The 22,281-nt window shown below is 33.2% G+C and overlaps 1 protein-coding gene across 1 annotated transcript; it reads right to left on the reverse strand.

Annotated features, from left to right (window-relative positions):
• Positions 1-354: 354 nt before the first annotated feature.
• Positions 355-19,297, reverse strand: LOC126660417 (pullulanase 1, chloroplastic). The gene is made up of 28 exons (XM_050353911.2): positions 19,011-19,297; positions 18,063-18,192; positions 17,609-17,661; positions 17,322-17,430; positions 16,623-16,759; positions 16,329-16,528; positions 16,003-16,152; positions 15,753-15,813; positions 14,738-14,858; positions 12,222-12,312; positions 12,047-12,140; positions 11,838-11,933; positions 11,528-11,668; positions 11,228-11,278; positions 10,797-10,867; positions 9,598-9,690; positions 9,003-9,093; positions 7,779-7,850; positions 6,633-6,689; positions 5,890-5,958; positions 3,776-3,832; positions 3,550-3,624; positions 2,823-2,911; positions 2,571-2,648; positions 2,204-2,342; positions 1,308-1,417; positions 1,125-1,224; positions 355-699 (listed from the first exon to the last, which is right to left on the reverse strand). Exons 1-28 carry the CDS (start codon positions 19,233-19,235, stop codon positions 595-597), a joined length of 2,865 nt encoding a protein of 954 aa, XP_050209868.1. The 5' UTR covers positions 19,236-19,297; the 3' UTR covers positions 355-594.
• Positions 19,298-22,281: the final 2,984 nt, after the last annotated feature.

The following is a 22,281-nucleotide window of genomic DNA, read 5'->3' on the forward strand; positions in this document are numbered from 1 at the left end:
GCTATTTGTAAACTGTCGGTTTGGTTGATCATTTTTTAAATCTTCGTCAAATATACCATAATTCATTTTTAACTGACAGGGCACGTTGTTGTTCCTCTACATGTACAAAAATTATCCTATGCGGCATCTATCGGCTTAAAATAAGTTGCAAGTATATTTGGCAAAAATTTAAAATGGATTAAGCAAGCAAGATTTATAGATCGTGATATATTATACAAATACGTAAAAATTATGAGTAGATAAATTTATTTTGCCTTTCTATTTAATGGTGCAAACTGCAGAGATTTAGAACAGGTTATCCAACTCATTTTAAAGACCAAAATTTTATAGCAAAATGCCATAACTAATTCGTCGTAGCAATTAAATCCTCAATCTTCACTATATTTTCTTTAGACATTGCGTTCACATATCAACAAAGAGTAATCATACTTGTTTAATTTATTTCTAACATATAAAAAGATTACGTGATCAGTCACTTTGAACCTTCTCTTCCTCGATGAGAAGTCACCTCAAGCTGAGAACCAACTCAGCAATTCAGCAGATTATTCTCAGATTATTTCCGTAGTGAACGTTACAAACAAAAATTTATAGAATTTATCTAAGCTCGACAAAGACAGATGTTGTCGTTGCAGGAACAGTGAAGGTCCCTGACGATGCTTCATATGTTGAGTTCTTCACAACTTCATCACCAGATCTCACCTGCACCAAGATTTCCAGAATGATGAAACCGAACCAAATCAAACAAAAAAACCAAATTGATTTCTTTGGTTTGATTGATTTAGTTCAAATTTATGAAAAAAATTGGCCTTTTGGTTATGAAAATAAAAAAAGTCCTGCACTAAATTTTCCCTGGATAGCTGTATTTTAATCATAACTAAATTTTCCGTTTGTGATCACATATCGACAAAAGTCATGTACTATTCATTCAAATAGGACATTTGACTATAATTGACATGTAATTATCTGAATCAGATTAAATTGATTAAATCAAAAGGTTGAGCAAGAATTGTTGAAAATGGATAAGATTTAAATTTTTGGATGATTAGTTATATTATTGAATCTGGACAAGGATAGTTCATTCTAAATAAATTCTGGGGACGAGACATTTACTGAGGAATAATTACCTGGATAGGATGGAGCTGGAGGGTTCTTGCTTGCAGAGCAGGGCTGGTAAATGACACCTCCATTGGACGAGTGTTGAAAATAACTACGATGAATGAGTAGCTGTCACAGTAAGAAACAGATTTCACATTTTAGGACAATATTGGCGGTTTAAGCAAATAATGTGCAGGTATTCATTTACTCACATGGGATCCAGTGGAGTTAGGCCGGGGAAACTTTCATGATCATCTTGAATGCTCATTACTATGACTCCAGGTACCCATGAAGGCCCCGTGTTATGGAATCGGACCCGTTCCTGATTGTCATGTTGTGTCATTACCAATATAATTATTTAAATGAAGGTAAAAGTAACAGTGTTGAAGAAGAATGTTCCATTGTATTCATAGCTAGAGAAAAATCAATAGAGGGACAACCACGTTACTAGAAAGCAGGAAAGTTAAAGATTTCGTCACTTTTTCAGATGTAATTTTACAAGTAAACAATATAAAAAAACATATATTCAAATTAACTAGAGTGCACAACAACAGCTATAGTGTATAAAGATATATTATAACGATAAAAATGTAATAGTTAAGAAATAGAAAAAGGGTAAAATAGTGGCTGTAAATCAAGAGTTCTTGAAAAAAGCGCTCAGCCATAACAGAAGAAATACAGAGATACCAAGATTCAAGAAACGGAATGAAAAAAAAAAATAAGCGGATACTCATTTACAAAGTTTTTATGCAGCCATGGTGAATTGATGCAGAATTGCTTCCATTTGTGTTGTAGATAAATTTACATTTTTTTAAGGCCATAATTATATGTTTGATACTTCCTAAATTAAAATATAATACAGTTCATAATCAATTAGCATGTCGGGAATTTGAATAAGGCTTTGATAAAATACATTTGAAAGTTCAGAGACTCAAGAGAACAATTGTTTGTTTTGTCATAGGGCCTACTAAAAGAAAAATTAAAATTTAAGGATTAACAGAAGATATGATCTTCATGCAGGACTTAATCACAACAAAAGAAAACAAAGGCTATTAATGGGTTTTTCCTTAACAGTAGTTCAACATGTACCTGAATGATTAGTTCTTACCTGGATAGCATTAGCTGTTTTCAAACGGAAAAGCGGTGAAGAGTATCGAATTTGTAATACATCTACAAAGTTCTCAACAGCAGCAAGGATATGATGCTTCTGAGGTTTGAATGATGGATCTGCTAATCTTGGTTTTATCCTAATCAGAGTAACGTCAGAAAGACAACTCCATTGTCAATCAAGATGTATAACCAGCAACAAAGGTTCAACCGAAAACATGCACATGCTATAAATAATGTCTATATACTGAACAATGGTGATCATAGGTCCAAAAATGGGAAAAGAAGCAAACGAAAAGGATAAAAAAAGAAACAAATATCAATGTGTTATTAAAAAGAATCATAAAGCGAGGAGAACAAAAACTTACAGTGGCCAGTGGTTTTCATTTTTCTGCTTTGGAGGAAGGCCAACGCCCCAATTGTTAGAATTGTAAGAGAAGTCTAGCCTGTGAATTTACAAGCGAACTTTAATATTTTTGTAAACTTGTTTTTGTCACATCATCATAACAAGCATGGAGATTCAAAATTACTCTAGACTTCTTAATCTGTAAATTTATGATAGTAAATATGGGATACTTGTTATGATTTGTCCAAGTAACAATCATTCAACATTGGGATACCTATTGAACCAATCACCAGAGTTGTATGAATCACGATCAAGAGATTTTGAACGGAGTATCTCATCACCAGCATGGAAAAATGGTATGCCCTTACACGATGAGAAAGATAAAGTCAGTATGTCAAATCTTCATAAGCACATTCATAATAAGCAACAGAAACATGAAAACTCAAGTATCATGTTGCAACTCATTCCCCAAAATCCTCCACCCAAAGTAAAGAAGACAAATCATAAGATTATTACAATTAATTGAAAAAAAGTTGAGAAAAGAAGAGGAAACCTTCCTACCCTTTCGAATGATATTTCCTTGTACCAGTGTTAAGTGAAGCCCACAAAACAATATATACTAATAAATAATTTACAACCGTTAACATGGTTTGTGAAAAAGAATTCACAAACTCGTCCAACTATGCAAGAACTAACACATTAAACATGAAATTGCCCCAGCGAAGAACAAATTTCTATATTGACACATAAATAAAAAATATCTTAAACAAGTTAAAAGCCTCATAAATGGATGCATGACACATACAAATTGGGAAGAATAGAAACACAAGGTGCATTTATGACATTCTAAAATCTCAAAGGAGATGAACAAAAGTTGAGGAAAAGCCCACTAAGTTTCTGTCTTGATTCTCCATGACTAAGTGTATTATAATGAAAGATAGAAGAAGACGAATGAAGACAGTTAGATTTAAATGATCAATAAATGGAAGAAGCAAACTAACCTGTGATAGTGCAATTATACTTGTTGCGAGATGATTCAATCTGCACCTCTCATCTACAGAAATCTCCATTGGAGTCTACAAGCAAGGGCTGAGTTAGAAGAAAGACAATTTTCTGTCATATTATCAATGAGCTCAGATACTCAGTCCCCATAAGAAATTTGACGTGGAAATGGAGTATTACTAAAATGAGATAATAGATTGTTGTAAGAAGATATAGAGGGCAAACCTTCATGCTCACAATGTCAAAGAGGGTTTCATTGTCATGAGCAGAAACATAATTGATCTGGAAAATCAACATATTTAAATTAATTCTCAATAAAAGATAAACTCTTTTCTTATCTGTCTGCAAAAGCCATGTAACTAATCAACATTTATCTGTAATAGTACTGTTAGATATTTAAAGCAATGGTAAGGATTAGCAATTAAACAGAGAAATACTGCATAGGGGCAGTGCAGATAGGAGATGCTGTAGCATGTTCGGACTCAAATAAAAAAAATGTGAACATGATAGATGCCAGCAAATCAGGTACAACATTAGATGCCAATTCATTTAAAGAATTCATATCCTGCATCATGCACAGAAAAGTATGATAATATGCCTAACCAGGAAAATTATCAAAATATATATTTAAGACTTATGCTTAGTACATCAATCACTTATTTACAATTAGATTTGATAGAGACCAGTCTAGAAACTTGGAAACTTCATCAATTTTCAGCCATTATCAAGATTCAGATTGGAACTCCTATGACAAGATCAAAGACTACGAGAATGAAGGATGCATTTCTCAACTTAGTCATGGAGAATCAAGACAGAAACTTTCAAATGAAGTAATTATTTATGTCCTAAACTTGTCAACATTGTCTATGCTTGAGAGAGAGGACTTAGAAAGCGAGTGAAGGAGCAGTAAAATGTTTGACCATAAAGGACCATGAAGATGGAAGAATTTCAAGATGGTTAAAACTACTAAATTTTATCGGACACCTTGAGCTTTCCAACTAATTATGAAAAAAAAACATATGGATATTTGTAGCTCAAGATAGCGCGTTTTAAAGGTTCTGTGCCTGCATCATGTGGCGCCACACACTATGCCGTGCCCACAACGCAAACCATGTATGAAGGTGATGAGAGCTCAATGTAATAGAAGGTTCCATGGCTTGGACCACGGCCATGGCTACAACAATGATATTTTGATTAGTTTCCTAGTTTATTAGACAAGGATTAATGGAATTTCCTTATCATTTTGTTATTAGGGTTTCTTTGATGCCTATATAAGGACTAACTTATGTAAACATTACTGTAATTCAGATCAATAAGTTGAGTTTTTTTTCATCGTGACGATTTTTTTCCATAACCGAACTATCGAGGTAGCTCGAGACATTCAATCTTTAGAAGTTGAATTTTAACCAGCATAGCTTGACTAGGATTTGAGTTTTCAAACAAAATATGAATAAAAGATGATCTGTTATTCTAAATTGTGTATTAATTTCAAGTGTCAAGATTTTCTTTCTTGAAGTTTGCATCAAATATGAAACAATTAAAAGTTGAGATCTACTCAAATTATTGCATAGCTGTTTCATGTACTTCTGGAAAAGCAAACTAATTCTAGATGACAGCATACCAGAGCAAAGCACTAATTTGAATATCCGTTTATGCTCCTAATAGTTCTTAGTTAATTCTATTTTTGAATTAATTTTGTAAAAGAAATCCATGGCCAGAGTGTTTTGCACTAAACTCACAGCAGTGTCCATATAAGTGGGGTTGAAAACTCGTCTTGCTGAAAACCAATTGGTTCCTGCTAGTTCCATTATTTTCTATTTATATGTCAGAGTATGTGTGTTGTCGATATGTTGATGACCACATGTTATATGATCAAATACAACACAAGTTCATAAATGATAACTGCATGTCTACATTTATTTAATTAAATCACAAATGACAGAGAAAAATACTTTGCATTTGAAATAGAACCTGCATTTAACAATTAATAATAACTCATCATATTGAGCAACGGTGATGTATGGTGAGCCCCACAACTTGCCTAACACTGATCTGATTTAATGACTTATTGACAACGTAGACCAAATCAAAACTAAAGGACCATTTATCATCATATGAATACCTTTGTTTTCTCCAAAATATAAAATATATTCTTGTGACATTCTTGCTTGTGCAGAGTATCGGCTGCCAAATGCTTAGTTTGAAACAGAAAATTCACAATGTCCGCTAGGACATCATAAAACTGACATTTACATGCAAAATGCAACAAACTCTGGAAACATAACAAATGCTTGAAACTGATAAGAAATAAATTTACCAGTACCAATTAGGACACTTACTGTTTCTGTGGGGCAAGAAGCATATGCAACAGGATCTCCACCATAGGTTGATATATCTGATCCTTTTACCTGACAAAAATTAACCAACCCGAATAAGAAGATACATTTGAATCAAGAAAGAAAAGAAAGAAATGCAACAAAAGGAAAAAAAGGTTCTAAGGTAGAAAATGCAGAAAATTTGATTCTGACAAAAGTGGTTGGAATGTGTTCAAGTATTAAAGCTACATGTCTGCATTTGCATACACATTGACTAGAAAAAGTTAAGTAAACGATTAAGCAGTAGTTATTTATCTTTTTAGCATTACTAGAAAGAAGGTCCGGCTTCAATTTGTTCCTTAATTGAAAATATAAGAGGTGCTATGCATTTTAGTCCTTGTTGAATTATCATGTTGAAAAAACAGCAAGAGCTTCTTGACATAAGTTAACCTCACCAAGTAGCAAAAGCTGAGACATTAGATACAAGCCACAAGCAGATCCTCAACCACCCCAGGTGATTCAGTAAAAGATCTTTAGTTGACATAAGGAGCATAATACACGATCAGACCAAAAATAATGAAAAAAAATTCAATGGTAAACACATCACAGCAAGACATGAAAACTAATGTAGTTTGAAAACTTGTTGAAACAAACAACGCATAAGGTTCAGTTATTTTATAAAGTATGCCCTGTCATGCCGATATAAAGGACAATATCAAAAATTAGACATCATAATATAGTGCGAGATCCAGAAGGAGAAAAGGTACCTCTTTCCCTTCACTGTTAATTAGTACAAAATCTCTCAAATTTCCAGCAATCCCAACCTGATCCATGTGAGAAAAAGAGAAGCCCTAAGCTACGAGAGAAATGATAATCTATGATAATTTGAATAAAAGTCATAGAAAGTATAGAATAAGTTTAATATAAAATCTAAGATGCGAGTGACAAAAAATGCTTCTGTGGCACAGAAAAATAAGTGGCATTTTTTTCTTCTCATTGCTATTAATTATGCTGAATTTTTTAAAATTAAATGGTTCTAGAACTCATAAGAATGTAAGAAATAAGAGTTACAAAGCATCAGTTTTCACATTTGTTGGTGCTAGACTACCAAACAACAGTGAAATAGATTAATATCTTAATAATGTTCATCCCTTCCCCGACCATTAAATAAAGAATGCATCAAAAACTTAATAACCAAAGATTCAAACTGAGAATCAGTCTAAAGGAACCGAGTTTGGTAACATGCTCTTCTTTTTCTACTTGTTCCTGCACAAGGTGCAAATGCGTAGTTCAGCACCAAATACCTCTGCGTGCAGGCACAGCGTACCTCTTTAGGCAGGCTACCAGAAAGGTAGTGTGTGGGTTTCAAATCAAACAAGACCAACAATTCATTACACGCTCAAACTTATCGGCTGACCAGCCCTTTAAAAGTAGCATTCAAGGAAATCCAATTACTAATGCAGGGTTTCTCTATCACATGCAATTTGATGCAAGAATGCAGTGGGTTCAGTTGTCAGAATTTAAAAATAATGTCATCTTTGCCCGGTTGTCACCTAACAGGTGTGAATATTATGAAAAGATAGTACAATGTTCTTTACTTTCTTTTCAGTTTGTACTAAAATTCTATCACCTAATACTAACACCATGATGACAGGAATATAGATGAATCTTGACTTTATGTGTTTCTTTAATTACCCTTACCCTTTACCCAAAAGAGAGAATGACAATTCAACATCATTTATTGTCCAAGGAAAGCATCATTAATCTAAATAACAAATTCTTCGCAATGCTGGCATGTTCCAAACACATTGACTGAGAGAGGCAGCCAGACCAATATCTGAATCTAATGCCATTCATTCATTCATTCAAGCATTCAACATTATCAAATATGAGAGAGAATTAACATGATTAACCTGGATGTGATCTTTTGCTGTGGTAAGCATGAGTTCTTCAGCGTCTTTTCCTCCATGGTCATGACCATTAGGCTACATAAGAAAATTAATTAACTTTAATGACCTCAACAACCAGAATCAAATCTGTCAAATTACATTCTCAGGAACATTCTGGAAAGGATATGGAGATCTCATGCTCAATGTGATGTATGAAAGATGTAACAAATTTCAAATAATGAATTTATGGCTGTTTACTAACAAATGTTGCAATACAAATATAACAAAAATGGGCAAGACTCAATATTAAACCTTTTTAGTGGAAATCATTGCTGCCATTTAAATCCCTGGAAAAAAGAAGTGCAGAGAGACTAAGCATTGGAAATCTTTTACTTGTCTTTTGGTGCTATGAAACATAAGGATGAATATGTTACTAAGATTGTATATTACGAATAAGTTGATCAACTAAAATATGATAATAAAAAAACTAAATCAGGAATTTGACTTTTAGAACCTTAAATGCATAACAAACAGATATGAAAATAAAAAACCAATGGTTTCTTCAGCAAAATTGCAAGAAAACAACTTCATTATCCATTAAGAACATTTATACATAACCTATACCTCAGTTGAGTTGAATAAGAACAGCCGTCTCGAAGCAGATCTCAGTAGTTAAAGCTTATCAGTAAAAATTTCCGTTCCCCATTTGCCCACAAAAGGGGCACAAAACGTGTTAGTTGAATTTGTTCAATTTAATTTAAGTTCCAACTTCTAATACAGATGATGGTGGGTCTTCTGCCCCACACTAATCAGACCCACCCACCTAACCGTTACCTAGTTCCCCTCTAGCTTGCCTCTTCAATGAAACTTTATGTTTTTACCTCTGGACAAATATTCCCATCCTCTCATATTACAAGTTTCCTTTCTCAAATGAAATCCCTGGATACTTCACTTGTCAAGAAATACATAAATTTTTCAGAGCACTCAAAGTCCATATCAGTCATTTCTACAGTCTCAATATTTAAACACAAACAAGGCCATCAATCATTGGTCATTACTGCATGCAAGGAATTGACTTTGAGCCAAGCAACAAATCTTCCAGAAACAAAGTGATCAAATTTCAAAGGGCATGAGGAAAGCAACTGGAAAGTGACCAAATATTCTTCAGTTGCCTATATCTAGCTTTAAGAAATTCTTGCAAAAGATCATAACCCTGATACATATGTCTTGCAATGAAAAATTAATTACCTGTAACAATAGACCCGTCACAAATCCTTGCTGAAGAGGGTGACCAAATGGAGATCCACCCAGCATTGCATCCCGAATTCGATCATTAAAACTGAAAATACATTTCCAAATTCTTGAACAAAACAAAGTTCTTTAAAAAGAACTAATAAGCAAATGAATAACTCAAGCAAGGAGATGAGTCTTTTTCACGCAAAAGCAAGAAATGATTTTAGGCATCTTTACTGGATTAGCTCTTAAACCAGAAAAAGGTTTAACTTTAGAACATGACGATCTACAAGTTTTTGAAACAAGCACAAATTTCAATTTTTTTCATAGAAGAGCAAGTTATGATACTAGGCATCTGCAACTGAGATTCGTTGTTGTACCAGAAAAAGGTTCCAACTTTGAAACCATGTGATATCTTAACATTTTTCGGACAAGCACAAAATTCTCAAGCTTTTTGTGAAGCAGATTATGATGTACAATCCCTTCAACTCTCAAAATGTTGATTATGCAATATTATGTAGCTCACTTTTAAATTCTGAACCTTGGTTCTTGATACAGGAAGCAAAAGATAACATATTAGAATTAGAAATTTATCTAATAAAACCAGTACCTCCCAATTCCACTGCCAAAGAGATTAAACTGTGAAGCATTAATTCCGCGACCATTTTTAGCAACTTCACCAAAGTCCCAACCTTCACCATATCTACAAAGAAAAATGTTAATGTCGCAAAACTGAGCCATACTTATGTGCATCAAAAGCATAACAAACAATCCACATCCACTTCCCCAAAGCATGGTCCCCAAACTACTAAATGATCTTTGATGCACAAAAACCTTAAGGAACCAACGGTTCACCATTTCAGAACTGTTTCATTGTCGTTTCTGTAAATAATAATATTAAATACCCGTTTCCTAGAAAGTACAACCTAAAGAATTACTTATAAATTAAAAAAAATAGTTGGTTACCACAAACCTTGTTATTCACGTTACCTACACTCCATGAACAAAAACTCTTCTTTCTTTCTAAATATATAATCTTTAAAATCCCTCTTATCATTTATTATGACCTTGAATTTTGATTATATTCAAATGATTATTTTAATTAATTATCGTAAATGTATAATAATTTATTTGCATGATAATTTATTTTTTATAAATAAACCATAAAATTTATTTGTAAAATTTTACAACTTCTAATATTTTTTGGCTTAATTACCAAAAAACCCTCCGCCTTTCAGCCCCTTTTCAATTGCACCCCGACGTTGTAATTTTGTCAAATTCACCCAAATTCGCACCTTTGGTTTCCAATTCCACCTCAAAATCAAATTAGACTCTTTTCCACTCGGAAAAAATTCATAAAAACCCTTATAAAATACTAATTTGAACTCTTTTCCACACAAAAAGTTAAAAATGAATGACTTATTTAAATTTTTTCCGAATGGAGAAGAGATCAATTCAGTACTTGAGGGTGGATTTGAAACCCAAAAGTGCGAATTTGGGTGAATCAGACAAAATTGCAACGTCAGGTGAGACTGAAAAAGGGGTAAAAGGTGAGGGTTTTTTTGATGATTAAACCTATTTTTAAATATACCTATATTGTTATTATTTATGCGTTTTTCCACATTTCCGTTTCTTATATTTAAAAAAAATCCATTTCACCGTTTTTATTTCTATTTTCATTTTCGTGCAGCATAGATAGTGACAATATTACTAATATTAATATAATTAAAAACCATATTATCTGTAAATGATTTTTTTCAACGCAAAAGTGATGATAAAACCCAAAATATTTCATGACTCTGGACTTACATGTAGATGCTTGAACCATCAACTCCTTCACTTTCCAGTGTTAGGCTATGGAGTGCATGTTTAGCTTTTACCTATGCACACAATAAATTTTTAGTTGCAAGTTTCAGAGCATTTATTATGATACCACCACACCTAAATGCTTGTGAGCATCGGCTACTCAAACACTTGTTATTACATTTTGGCCTATGGCATCATTTAAATAATTCAAGCAGGATGGAAACAAAATCCAACGATTACCTATTCATTTCTACTGCAAGTTTACTTACATGATCAACTGATTTTATTTGTGATGCACTAGAAAAAAAAAATCACAGCAACTTCATATGATTACTAAACTGAACTTATAAACTATATCCAGACACTTAAATGCCAATAGAAACTATGTATGAAGTTAAAAATGAAAAAGAAAAGGAGATAATGAAAGTCAATACCATTGTACTTTTCATTATATGACCCATAAGGTCAAAGCGGAATCCATCAACCTGACAAAGAAATAAAAAGACAAACAATCATCCATTATTATATTACAATAGCACTTGTTAAAATCCCCAAAAGATTAAAAAGCCACAAAAGTGCAACATTGATAAGCTCCTCAGACTAATAATATCACAATCTAAAGTTACAATGTTATTGTTACAAATTGTAATAAATAAGTAAAGTGGCATTCAAACAGGACAAAAGTTGCTTTCTCAAAATATAATATTTGAAAATAACAAATTGTCATTTAGTACCTTATAGTTAACAACCCAGTTCAAAAGATCATCAATGACCAAGCGATCAACCATATAATGCTCGCTAGCAGTATTGTTCACACATGTACTATTTTCAATACATCCGTCATTGTTCCTTCTCAGATAATAACCTGGAACAATCTGAAGAGAATACATCAGGTCATAATACAAGTTGGGTATAAAACCTTTAGCATAGTAAATGTATCACTAGGCAAAATTAAAATTACATGTAGCCAAAATCAAAAACTGCAAGCTAAAGTAACATCGGAATTTAAAAAAGCATTATTCGACATGTGAATAACAGATCAACCTTATCAAGAACAGAGTACTCATCAAAAGGCCCACTTCCATGCAAATGATTGTAGACAACATCCAACACAACCCGAAGGCCAATTCGGTTAAGTGCCTGCGATCAGTAAGAATAATTACGAGAAAAATCTCGAGAACTAACCAAGTTGACTTTCTATAGAAAGTGAAACTGTGGAAGCAGTTAGTATAAAAAAAATAAAAGTCCAAGACCTGAACCATTTTTCTGAACTCAATTATACGAGAAGGACCATTTGAATTACTAGCATAACTTCCTTTAGGGACTCCCCAGAGAACAGGATTGTACCTTCGCAAAGTGAGTACACAGTAAAATTTGTAATGATATTAACTTGCAATAAACCTCACAACATTAGTTCGTGCAACATACCCCCAATTATACCCATCCTTATCTTGGACAGCCATGATCTGAGCTTGTTGTTCCACTGAATCTGGTGGTAAACTTTCTAGTATCTTGTCATCTGCAAACGCCTCAATGCCATACATAAGTTAATACACCAAATTCTGATACCATAGTATATTCTACATTAGAAGTGCATACAAACACTTTGAAGATAAAAATACAAAACATAGAAGGGAATAAAAACTAATTCAATGAAGTATATGCCAGTGGCAAAGTAGAATATAAAGAAAATGATTTAAACCCTGTTTTTTTTTTCTTTTCAAGAAATTGATTGACGGACAGTTAGGCACATCTTTTCCAAATCAGCTTTCGTTTTCTTTTAATCTATTTTGACATTTCAGAATCTGCTTTTTCAAGACAAGCTTCTGGGTCATAGAAGTCTAAGAAAAATTATTTTCAGAAAATCTAACAAAATTCAAAAAAAAAAAGAGGAAAAAAAAAACAAAATATCTACTTTGAAAAAATGTGCAGAATAGGGCCTTGGAATTCTTGGATAATCTTACTGGAAAGGAATATAGTTTAGAAAAGCATATTAATATATTTTTAAGTAAAGCAGAGTATAATTCACTGATACATTTATTTGGCACAAGCAATATGTTATGGTCCCGCAAATAGGATCTCGTCACGGGTCGGTTCGCCGGGAAATCTGCTAGATTTCCTTTGTTTCCTCCTTTCTTCGAGCGACCTATTACTAATGAAAAAGAGACTTTCTCTTTTCAAACTATAATTGAATTTATTGATTGGTTTATTATTCCAAATTCCTTCTCTTTAAATAGAGAAGAATCCTTTCCTGATTACAATAGGTAATCTAAAAGAGTCCTAATTAGAATACGTTCTAAAAGAATCCTATTCTAATAATAAAACATATACTATTACTAAATAAGAAATAAATAAAACTACTTCCTAAATAAGTCTGAGACTTATATTTATCTACTAACTAAATATTTAAGCTAAGATATAGGAATATATTATAACAGCTAGCTATCGTAACATTACTCCCTTTCTCGACTAAGAGCTTGTCCTCAAGCTCTGCTCTAACCAATCCAGGTGGTTTCCTCTTCCTCCGGGTCGTATAGCAAGAGGCAAAAAAGTCTTTTGCATTTATGCCCATTTGAGTAAAGTTCATCACAATTGAAACATTGCCCTTTCGCCCTTCGTTCTGACATTTCAGCTCTGGTCAAACGCTTAATTGAGGGTGCAACTACTCCTATTTCCATATTAGGTGATGATATAACATTATTGCCTTGGCGTTGGATTTTCTGCTCTTGGCTAATTGCTGAAGATGTAGCAATTTCGAATGGATTTGGGGCTGCCAATGAGATAGGAAAATTCTTTTCTCCTATTCCACGATAAATTTGTATTTTTCTCTCAAAAGCTCGTGCATAGTTCATTGCCGTCACCAAGTTTGGAGGATTTTGCATTTCCACATCGACTCGCAATGCCTCTGTCAAACCTGCAGTAAACATATCTACCTGTTGGTCTGAACGAACTGAGGTTGCTCTTGCAAGTAGGGTTTGAAATTGACTTTGATATTCTTCCACCGTTCCTACTTGTTTGAGATTGATTAGCTCTCCTAGCGGGTTGCTACTTAATGGAGGTACAAACCTCAAAAGACAATAAGATTTAAATTGTTCCCATGCAATCCTTGGCTCCTCTTGCTCAAGTCTGTAAAACCACAATTGAGCTTCACCTGTCATGTGGAAGGCTGCCAAACCAACTCTCTCTCCCTCATCAGTTTTTTGGTTGGAGAAGAATTGTTCACAGCGATATAACCATCCTAGAGGGTCCTCTTTCCCATTGTAAGAGGGAAACTCCAGTTTAGAAAATCTTGGCACAACTGATGTTCCAAAATCTTTTACTGGCTGCCTGACTAAGTTTTGGCTATCACTTTCTGACACAACTTTGTTATCGCATACCTTTTCTTTGCCTGAAAATTGCAGCTCCAACATCCGTTCTATTGCCTTGACACTCTCGCGTAATTCGCCAATCTCTTGACTGACTCTCTTTTCTAAATCTTCGACTTTGCTTGCTAATTGGTTCTGATCAGCCATGACGACCGGCTCTGATACCAAATTGTTATGGTCCCGCAAATAGGATCTCGTCACGGGTCGGTTCGCCGGGAAATCTGCTAGATTTCCTTTGTTTCCTCCTTTCTTCGAGCGACCTATTACTAATGAAAAAGAGACTTTCTCTTTTCAAACTATAATTGAATTTATTGATTGGTTTATTATTCCAAATTCCTTCTCTTTAAATAGAGAAGAATCCTTTCCTGATTACAATAGGTAATCTAAAAGAGTCCTAATTAGAATACGTTCTAAAAGAATCCTATTCTAATAATAAAACATATACTATTACTAAATAAGAAATAAATAAAACTACTTCCTAAATAAGTCTGAGACTTATATTTATCTACTAACTAAATATTTAAGCTAAGATATAGGAATATATTATAACAGCTAGCTATCGTAACACAATATGCTTACCCACATTCATCCAATTCTCCTTCACATCATCAACACCACCGAATTGAAAAGTTGGCAGCAGATGAACATGAGTAATTCCAGCATTTGATAATTTCTTTAGATGACGTACACCTGCTGAATCCTTCAAGCAGAACAAAATTTACCAGAATTAAATAATACATTTTACATCCGTTATTTGAAATTTATTAATCCTGTTCGGAAATGATTATAACTAAAACTGCGTTTTCTCTTATTTCTACCGTGGTTGAATGTCTTAGTCACTGAATCATACATCAGAGGAAGTCATCGTGAAGAAATTCTGTGTGGTAGCAGCTATAAGTATTCTGTTGTTCAGAATATAAGAGCTACTTGACTTTCAAACCCCCCACCATGAGTAAAATTGCACTTTATATTAAATCTGCTACTGCACAATTAAATAAGAAGGTTGCTGCTACAGGCATTTATCATGGAACCATTTCTATATACAACTTGCAAGCTATGTGAAATGAATTCACATTGAATTATAACTAAACGTCATGAACTGCAGTAAACTTATGAGCATAAATGCATAAATTAAAGACAATTAATTCCTGATATATTAATCAACTTAAAGACAGCACAAAACTAAAACAAGATCGCAGAGATAACCCAACCACCAATAAGAGTTCCTAAAAGGGTATTCCGACTTTTTCCATTGAGTTTGAGGCTCTATCGTTTGAAGTAAAATCAAGTAGAATTCATGGTATATGAATAAAGTGACAGGAGCTAATTACAATAACAGCCCGTTTGAAATATGTAACATCCCTTTGAAATTGGTGAAGTTTGTTAGTACCATGCTACCCATTTTTGAGATTTCATGGTGATAAAACAACGCCTTCCAGTCATAACATTTTAAACTGCAAATAATAACAAAGGTAAAAGCAATTGCATCATCTCAATGATGTTTGTTGAATGAAGTTATCTAATATAAAAACCTTGATGTTCTTTCAAAGGAAAAAGATTCCAAAACTATTTACTAGTAAAAGAGAAGAAGTACCTCAAGAGTAAAAGCCATATAACCACCTCGAAAGTCAGGACGCACAGTTCGATCATTGGCACTAAATAGAAGATAAAAATAATTTCAGAATTCAAGAGTTATCCAATGTAATGTACAGTAAACAGGATATAATACAAGCATCCAAGTATTTTTCTCTAACCGAGAAGAGACGCTTAAAAATCCCTCTTTCTTTGATGTAATATGAAGATATGTCAATGAAAAGATGAATATAAAACAACCCAGTACTTACCTAAAATCCCTTACATGCAGCTCATAGAGACTAATGTCACAGAAAGAAAGTAAACTGGGTTTTTCCTTCGCTAAGTTATCCCATCCTTCAGGTTTCGAAGTATCAGAAGATAGATTCACCAATAATGTCCTTTTCCCATCTGATGAGAGCCTGATAACAAATTGTTTACGTTAGCATGACAAGCTGGTTGCTTGAACGAATACTAATAGATTTATCAGACACAAATGTACACATGTTCTATTGATTTGTAATGCTGACAAATTCTGAGTATGTAACAGCTAAACTATTGTCACAAAATCATTGGCAAACTGAGAAAGCCAGTGTACCCTCTAGCATATGGATCATTTGCATAGCAATTTTCCACTTGTAATGTGCTAGGATGGTAGACAGATACTTCATATACATAATAACAACCCTCCCAGTCTTTTGGTCCTTGAATGCTCCAAACACCATTAATCTCCTCAAGCTGACTGATTTGAAGGGGATCCTTGCTGAACGAATCCCTATAAATGCAAACCCGAACTGCCTATTATGACGACAAAGATCATACTTACTTATTTACAGGACAACAGAAGCACAAAAACAGAACAGGTTACTATGAGTCGTAGACCTTAACATACTTGAGCAGTGGGAGCCCAAAGATATAGTGATACAGCATCTTTCAGATAATGTGCACCAAGGGGACCATCATATGAGAATAATTCATCCAAAATACCAGGTAGCTGCAGACCAGTAGCACTGCTACATTTTCCATCAGCTGTTTAAAAGAGGAAGAACATGAATAGTTAGCCTAAGTGACTGAATGAAAAACATAGAGTAACAAACCATTGAAGTGTACATATATATCCAGAAAATACACCTAACCAGAAAGAATATCTAAATATAGCACAACTTATTATTCTCATGTACTGATAGCTTATAAATGACTGGCATGATAATCAGCAAAGCTAAGAGCAACAAACAAAGTGCAATACCACATAATGAGCTATTAATGATATAATTTAAGGAACTTGACATAGAAGAAAAAGTCTAAAATTGTAATATCAATTTCATTTGCTTATGCACTAATGAGATACTAAAGTAATAGATCCTATTTGTAGGTTAGCATGACTTTGGACCTACAAAAAAGTGATCTTAGGAAGAAATTTCAGAAATTTTCCTACTCAAATGAGAGCTCTTGACAATCAAACTTGTACCTTCGTGGTTGCAGGTCCAAGGCTTCTCCCATCAAATAAATCAATGGACCATGACTATATAACTCCAGATAAGATGAATTCACACAACTTGGTATAATTAAGTGAGTTCCACAAAGAACTTACCCTCATATGACGCAACTGCTAATTGGCATTTGAGAAGAGATTCCGCATCAAGAGTAGATGGCAATTTAAAAGCTGTGTAATCCCGAATATGTGGAAATTTTGCAACTACCTAGAAATATTAAATTGACCAATTATAAGCTATCCCTCCAAACTCATTGTTAAGCCATAACATGTTAAATCAATTAAAGATAAAACATTCAAATTCGTGAACCAAATTGACCCCAAGAACAGTCGTGAACTTGCATCTAAAATTTATCATTAGTTTTGAACAGGATTAGTTATCTTACATCCTCTGGTAGCCCACCATCATCTTTCTCAAGCTTAATCTCCACATCATGGCCTGCAAGCATTAGATTCTCATCAACCTACCAATAACAATCACTTTAATAAATCCCAAACTTAGCTCCCTAAAACTATACTACATTCTGAAACGAGAATATACTGGCCTCAAAGAAAAACATAATTAGCAAAACAAAAATATTAATTTCCAAACTACCCTTTAGAATACTAAACAAGACAAATCTCAGAAATCATAGTTGTATCCTAGGTAGCACGAACACTTCATTCAGTCTAGGTGTCCCGTTTTGGGCGCTTGACGTTTCGGACACGAAACTTCAATTTTATGTAGTAAACCTTAAAATGTCACCATTTTTCCGAGCCCATGTCCAAGTGTCCCGTTTCGCGATGTCCGTGTCCGTGCTACTTAGGTTGTATTAGTTACATAGAGAGCGAAATTCAAACCTTGAACACCAGCACTAGAAACAGATAGAGAAGCAGCATGACTTGCATATAGAAAGCAAGAACAACTATCAACACTCCAAGCAATCATAGATTTTGATACCCAGAAAGCTCTTGAGTACAACAAGCTATCCTGAAATTAAAAAGTACATTACTTTCAATACAATGCAAATGTGAAAAAACTTGAAATAACCATAGAAATAAGAAATGATTAATATTTCAAAGGGATTATAAACTTTTGGTGTCTGAATTTTTAAAAAATACCAATATGATTCTCAACAAAAATTTATATCAATATGGTGTGTGAACTTGTTAAATAATTACAAATTAGCTGTTCTAGCCGGTTTCGTTTCGGTATTAGGTAAAACACCCCGTTAGTCACTTGTATTTTTCAGCCACGTCATACGCCATGTAATCTTTTTCGGACATAAATTGTCTGGAACAACTAACTTGTAATTATTCAATAAATTCACTTAGCGGTTTGACATAAATTTTTGTTAAACACTATATTGTCATTTTTATAAAAGTTCAGATACCAAAAGTTTATTAATCTCTTCAAAGATGTCTAATAAAAAGAGTTTTTTGTATTAAATTTCACTATTTCACTATTTTAGAAAATTTAATCCCATTTTTTTAAAAATTTATTGCACATTCAAATCTTTCAATATTTTGGCATTCTGTAGTCCGTAGCCGTTTTTAATGATCGTTTTATACAAAACCCAACCATTTTGTATACATTTTATGCATTTATATTTGGCGAAAACGACTACAGACTATAGAATGCCAAAAAAAAAATTAAAAAGTTAGAATGTGCACTGCAAACATTAAAGAATGGAATTAAATCGCTAAAACAATAAAACATTAGGATTTAATATGCAAATAACGCTTAATAAGACATAATTAATATACATGATGTAAAGCTAAAGATACCCAATTGAAGTGATTATTGACCTGAGAAATAGAAGTGGAGGAGTGTTGCAAAGGCATTGAAGAGGAACAGCAGCGGATTGAGTATTTGAAAGAATTGGAGGGAAAATTGAGGAGTGGCTGATTCTTGATTTTCTTTGGATTGAAACGGTGCCGTAGTGGTGATAGTGAGGAAGAAGAAGAATATGGAGTAATGAGAGATTGTGATGAGAGAAGTGGAAGAGAGTGTAAAGAGAGAATCATAGCCATTGATGATTTTGTTTCTTGCTTTTACAACAAACACAAATAGCAAATCTGTTAGTCTATTTGTGTATATAGTTTAGAGTTTGTAATCTGTCAAAATAAAATTGATTTAAAACAAAAAAAATTGTATGAACAATATATCTTAGTCTTAATTGCGTAAAAAATCACAAATTTTAACGTGTTTTGCAAATTTAACATAAACTTTCAATTTTGGCAAATTAATACACAAAGTTTTAATTTTTTTCAATTTCAACACCGATCAATTTTCCGTAAAAAAAATGCTGATGTGGACACCGGAATAGTGGTTATTCCGGTGTACACATCAGCATTTTTCTCTATTTTTTTGAAGGAAATTGTTCGGTGCTAAAATTGCAAAAATTCAAAAGTTTGTGTATTAATTTGTCAAAATTAAAAATTTATGTTAAATTTGCAAAACACGCTAAAATTTGTGATTTTTTACGCCATTAAGCCTATATCTTAAATGTTTATTTGGATACATATAATGCAAAGGGATGAGTTGGTTATTAGTTATATATTTATACTTAATCGTTCATAATATAAGTCAGTTCTTTGTTTTAATTCTGACCCTAAAAAACCAACGAGTCACACACTAAGCATAGCAGTTATATTAAATTATAAATCAATTTTTTTATTTTATTTAACCCTATAGAATTAGAAATATAATTCAATTATGTGTGTATAACTAGTAAATTGATAATATTTATAAATAGCAAATTCGATTATCATATACAATGTGAATTGTTTTTTAAAATAATATTTTCTTTATTGATTTTAAAAACAACTATTCTATTGTTTAGGCTTCATCATATTCGGTCGAAAGAGTAGTGATTTTATGTGAATCTGATATGCTCAATTTTGCTTAGACGTATGGTTGTTTGGCCATTTGAATTGAAATGGAGTCGCTATCTAGTTGTATTGTAAACACTTTTTATACCGACGAGTTGATGTCACTCATTTATGGTTGCGATGGCGAATCTACGCCAAGACTAGAAGAGGCTATAACCTCTTGAAAAAACTTTCATTACTGAAGCAATGTCATTCGAATGATGTCGGTAAGTCCGAGGCGGTAGAAAGCGATGCTCGCAGCTCTACATCTTGTACCAATCTTGATTCCGCGACAGGAGGAGTGGTGGAGAAGTTGAGGATGGGGGAAGGAGTTTCTGGTCTCTGCATTGGAGGAGGACTAAAGATTAGCAAATTTAAAAGGGAAGAGAGAGCACAATCAGATGGAGGTGCGGACATGCATAGAGCCATTGTCTTATTAACTAAAAAAGGGCTTGTGAATTTCAATCGTTTAGCCCCAAATCTATACCACTTTATTCTATCAAATCGTTCGTGAATAACATATGCGCTAGCGTTGAAATATATGTCAAAATTTGACCGTTAGACTATCCCATTTTATTTTATTTAACTTTTAACTATCTTTTTTCTATTTCACATTTAAACTTCTATTTTTCTCCCATTTAATTTCTCACACAATGTATTAATGTTAGAAAAGGTATTAATATACTCCTCGTGTTTAAAGTAAAGAGTAATGTCTTTTATGTATTATTTGACTTGAAAATTCATAAACATCGTTAGAAAAAGTAGATAAACTCTTTTATTATTATTGAAATGTAAAAAATAAAAGTAATATCATGTAATTACTTGATTAATTTAAATATTTTTCATTTATTTCTACTATTTATTTCTAATTTTTACCGTCTCCAATAAATAATAAAAATATTATCAAAGTTCCAATTTAATATTTTTTTAAATATTCCATGTTAGCATGTATAAATTCATTTTACATGCTTCTAAACAGTCACGTTAGACAAAAATTAAATACTTGCATTTATGAGAGAAAAAATGGAAAAAAAATTAAAAGTTTAGATTGTATAATATGAAAAACAATAGTTCTAGGTGTTATAGGTCAAACTACTATATTTTGGAGGTTAGATTATGTATTTTTAGATATCATTCACACGCTTCAAAATATTTGAATACACGCGTTTCACCACGTTAGATAGAAATGAGTCAGCTCAACAAAATATAAAAACTGGTAATAGTAAATAGAATAAAATCAAATATTAAGTGGATTACAAAATATTGTCCCTATTATTACTTAAACACCCTTTACTCTATTTTTATTTCAAAAACAAAAAACAATTACTATCAACCAATTCAAACTCCAACGAAAGAGAATTGTGATTATTCAGTGAAAATGTCAGAAAGGGATCGAGATATTTGATAGAAACCTAAGGTAAACGTTCAATTTTACTTTTCTTTACATTTTCAAATATTATTAATTTTTTTTAAATCTCAGCCGCCGAGAAACGCCCTCGGAGGAAAACAATATAAAAAAAAAATTAGGCTAATAATCACCCACCCCCCTCGATCTTTACCCTAAACTTCTCTAAACTCCTTATACTTTCAAAAGTTTTCCTAAACCCCCAAGATTTTATGGCGGCGCCACCCACGACCCTTATAGACAAAACTACCCTTTCGTTTTTGGTGGCTGTCTTTTTTTTGAAAAAATAAATGTTGGCATTACATGTCAATTGACACGTCATTTAATGTCAAAAAAATTGAAACACCTAAAATACCCCCTAAAAGATTAAACCAAATCAAATTCAACCACACTTAATCAAACCCAACCCACCGTTCAACCTATTTACCACCGCCCGCCAACCCCGAACCGCTCACCGCCACCCGCCACCGACCAAACCGATCTGTTCTTGGAGAACATATCTGAAATCTGTTCTCCAAGAACAGATGTGGAGAAAACAAGCAGCAGCTCGTCTTTTCAGAAATAGAGAAGACGAGAAGCAGCTCGTCTTCTCAGAAATAGAGAAGACGAGCATCAGCTCGTCTTCTCAGGTGAGAAGACGAGTTGTTCCTGTCTTTTCAGATATGAGAAGACGGTCGTCTTCTCAGGTGAAAAGACGACGAGCTTGGTCGTTTTTTCACTTGAGAAGATGACCGGAGGCGGCGGTTTGGTTTGGATAATTTGGTGGTTTGAATGGGTTGATTTAGTTTGGTTTTTTATTTT

This window comes from Mercurialis annua, linkage group LG8 (genome assembly GCF_937616625.2).
Source record: "Mercurialis annua linkage group LG8, ddMerAnnu1.2, whole genome shotgun sequence".
Taxonomy (NCBI): domain Eukaryota; kingdom Viridiplantae; phylum Streptophyta; class Magnoliopsida; order Malpighiales; family Euphorbiaceae; genus Mercurialis; species Mercurialis annua.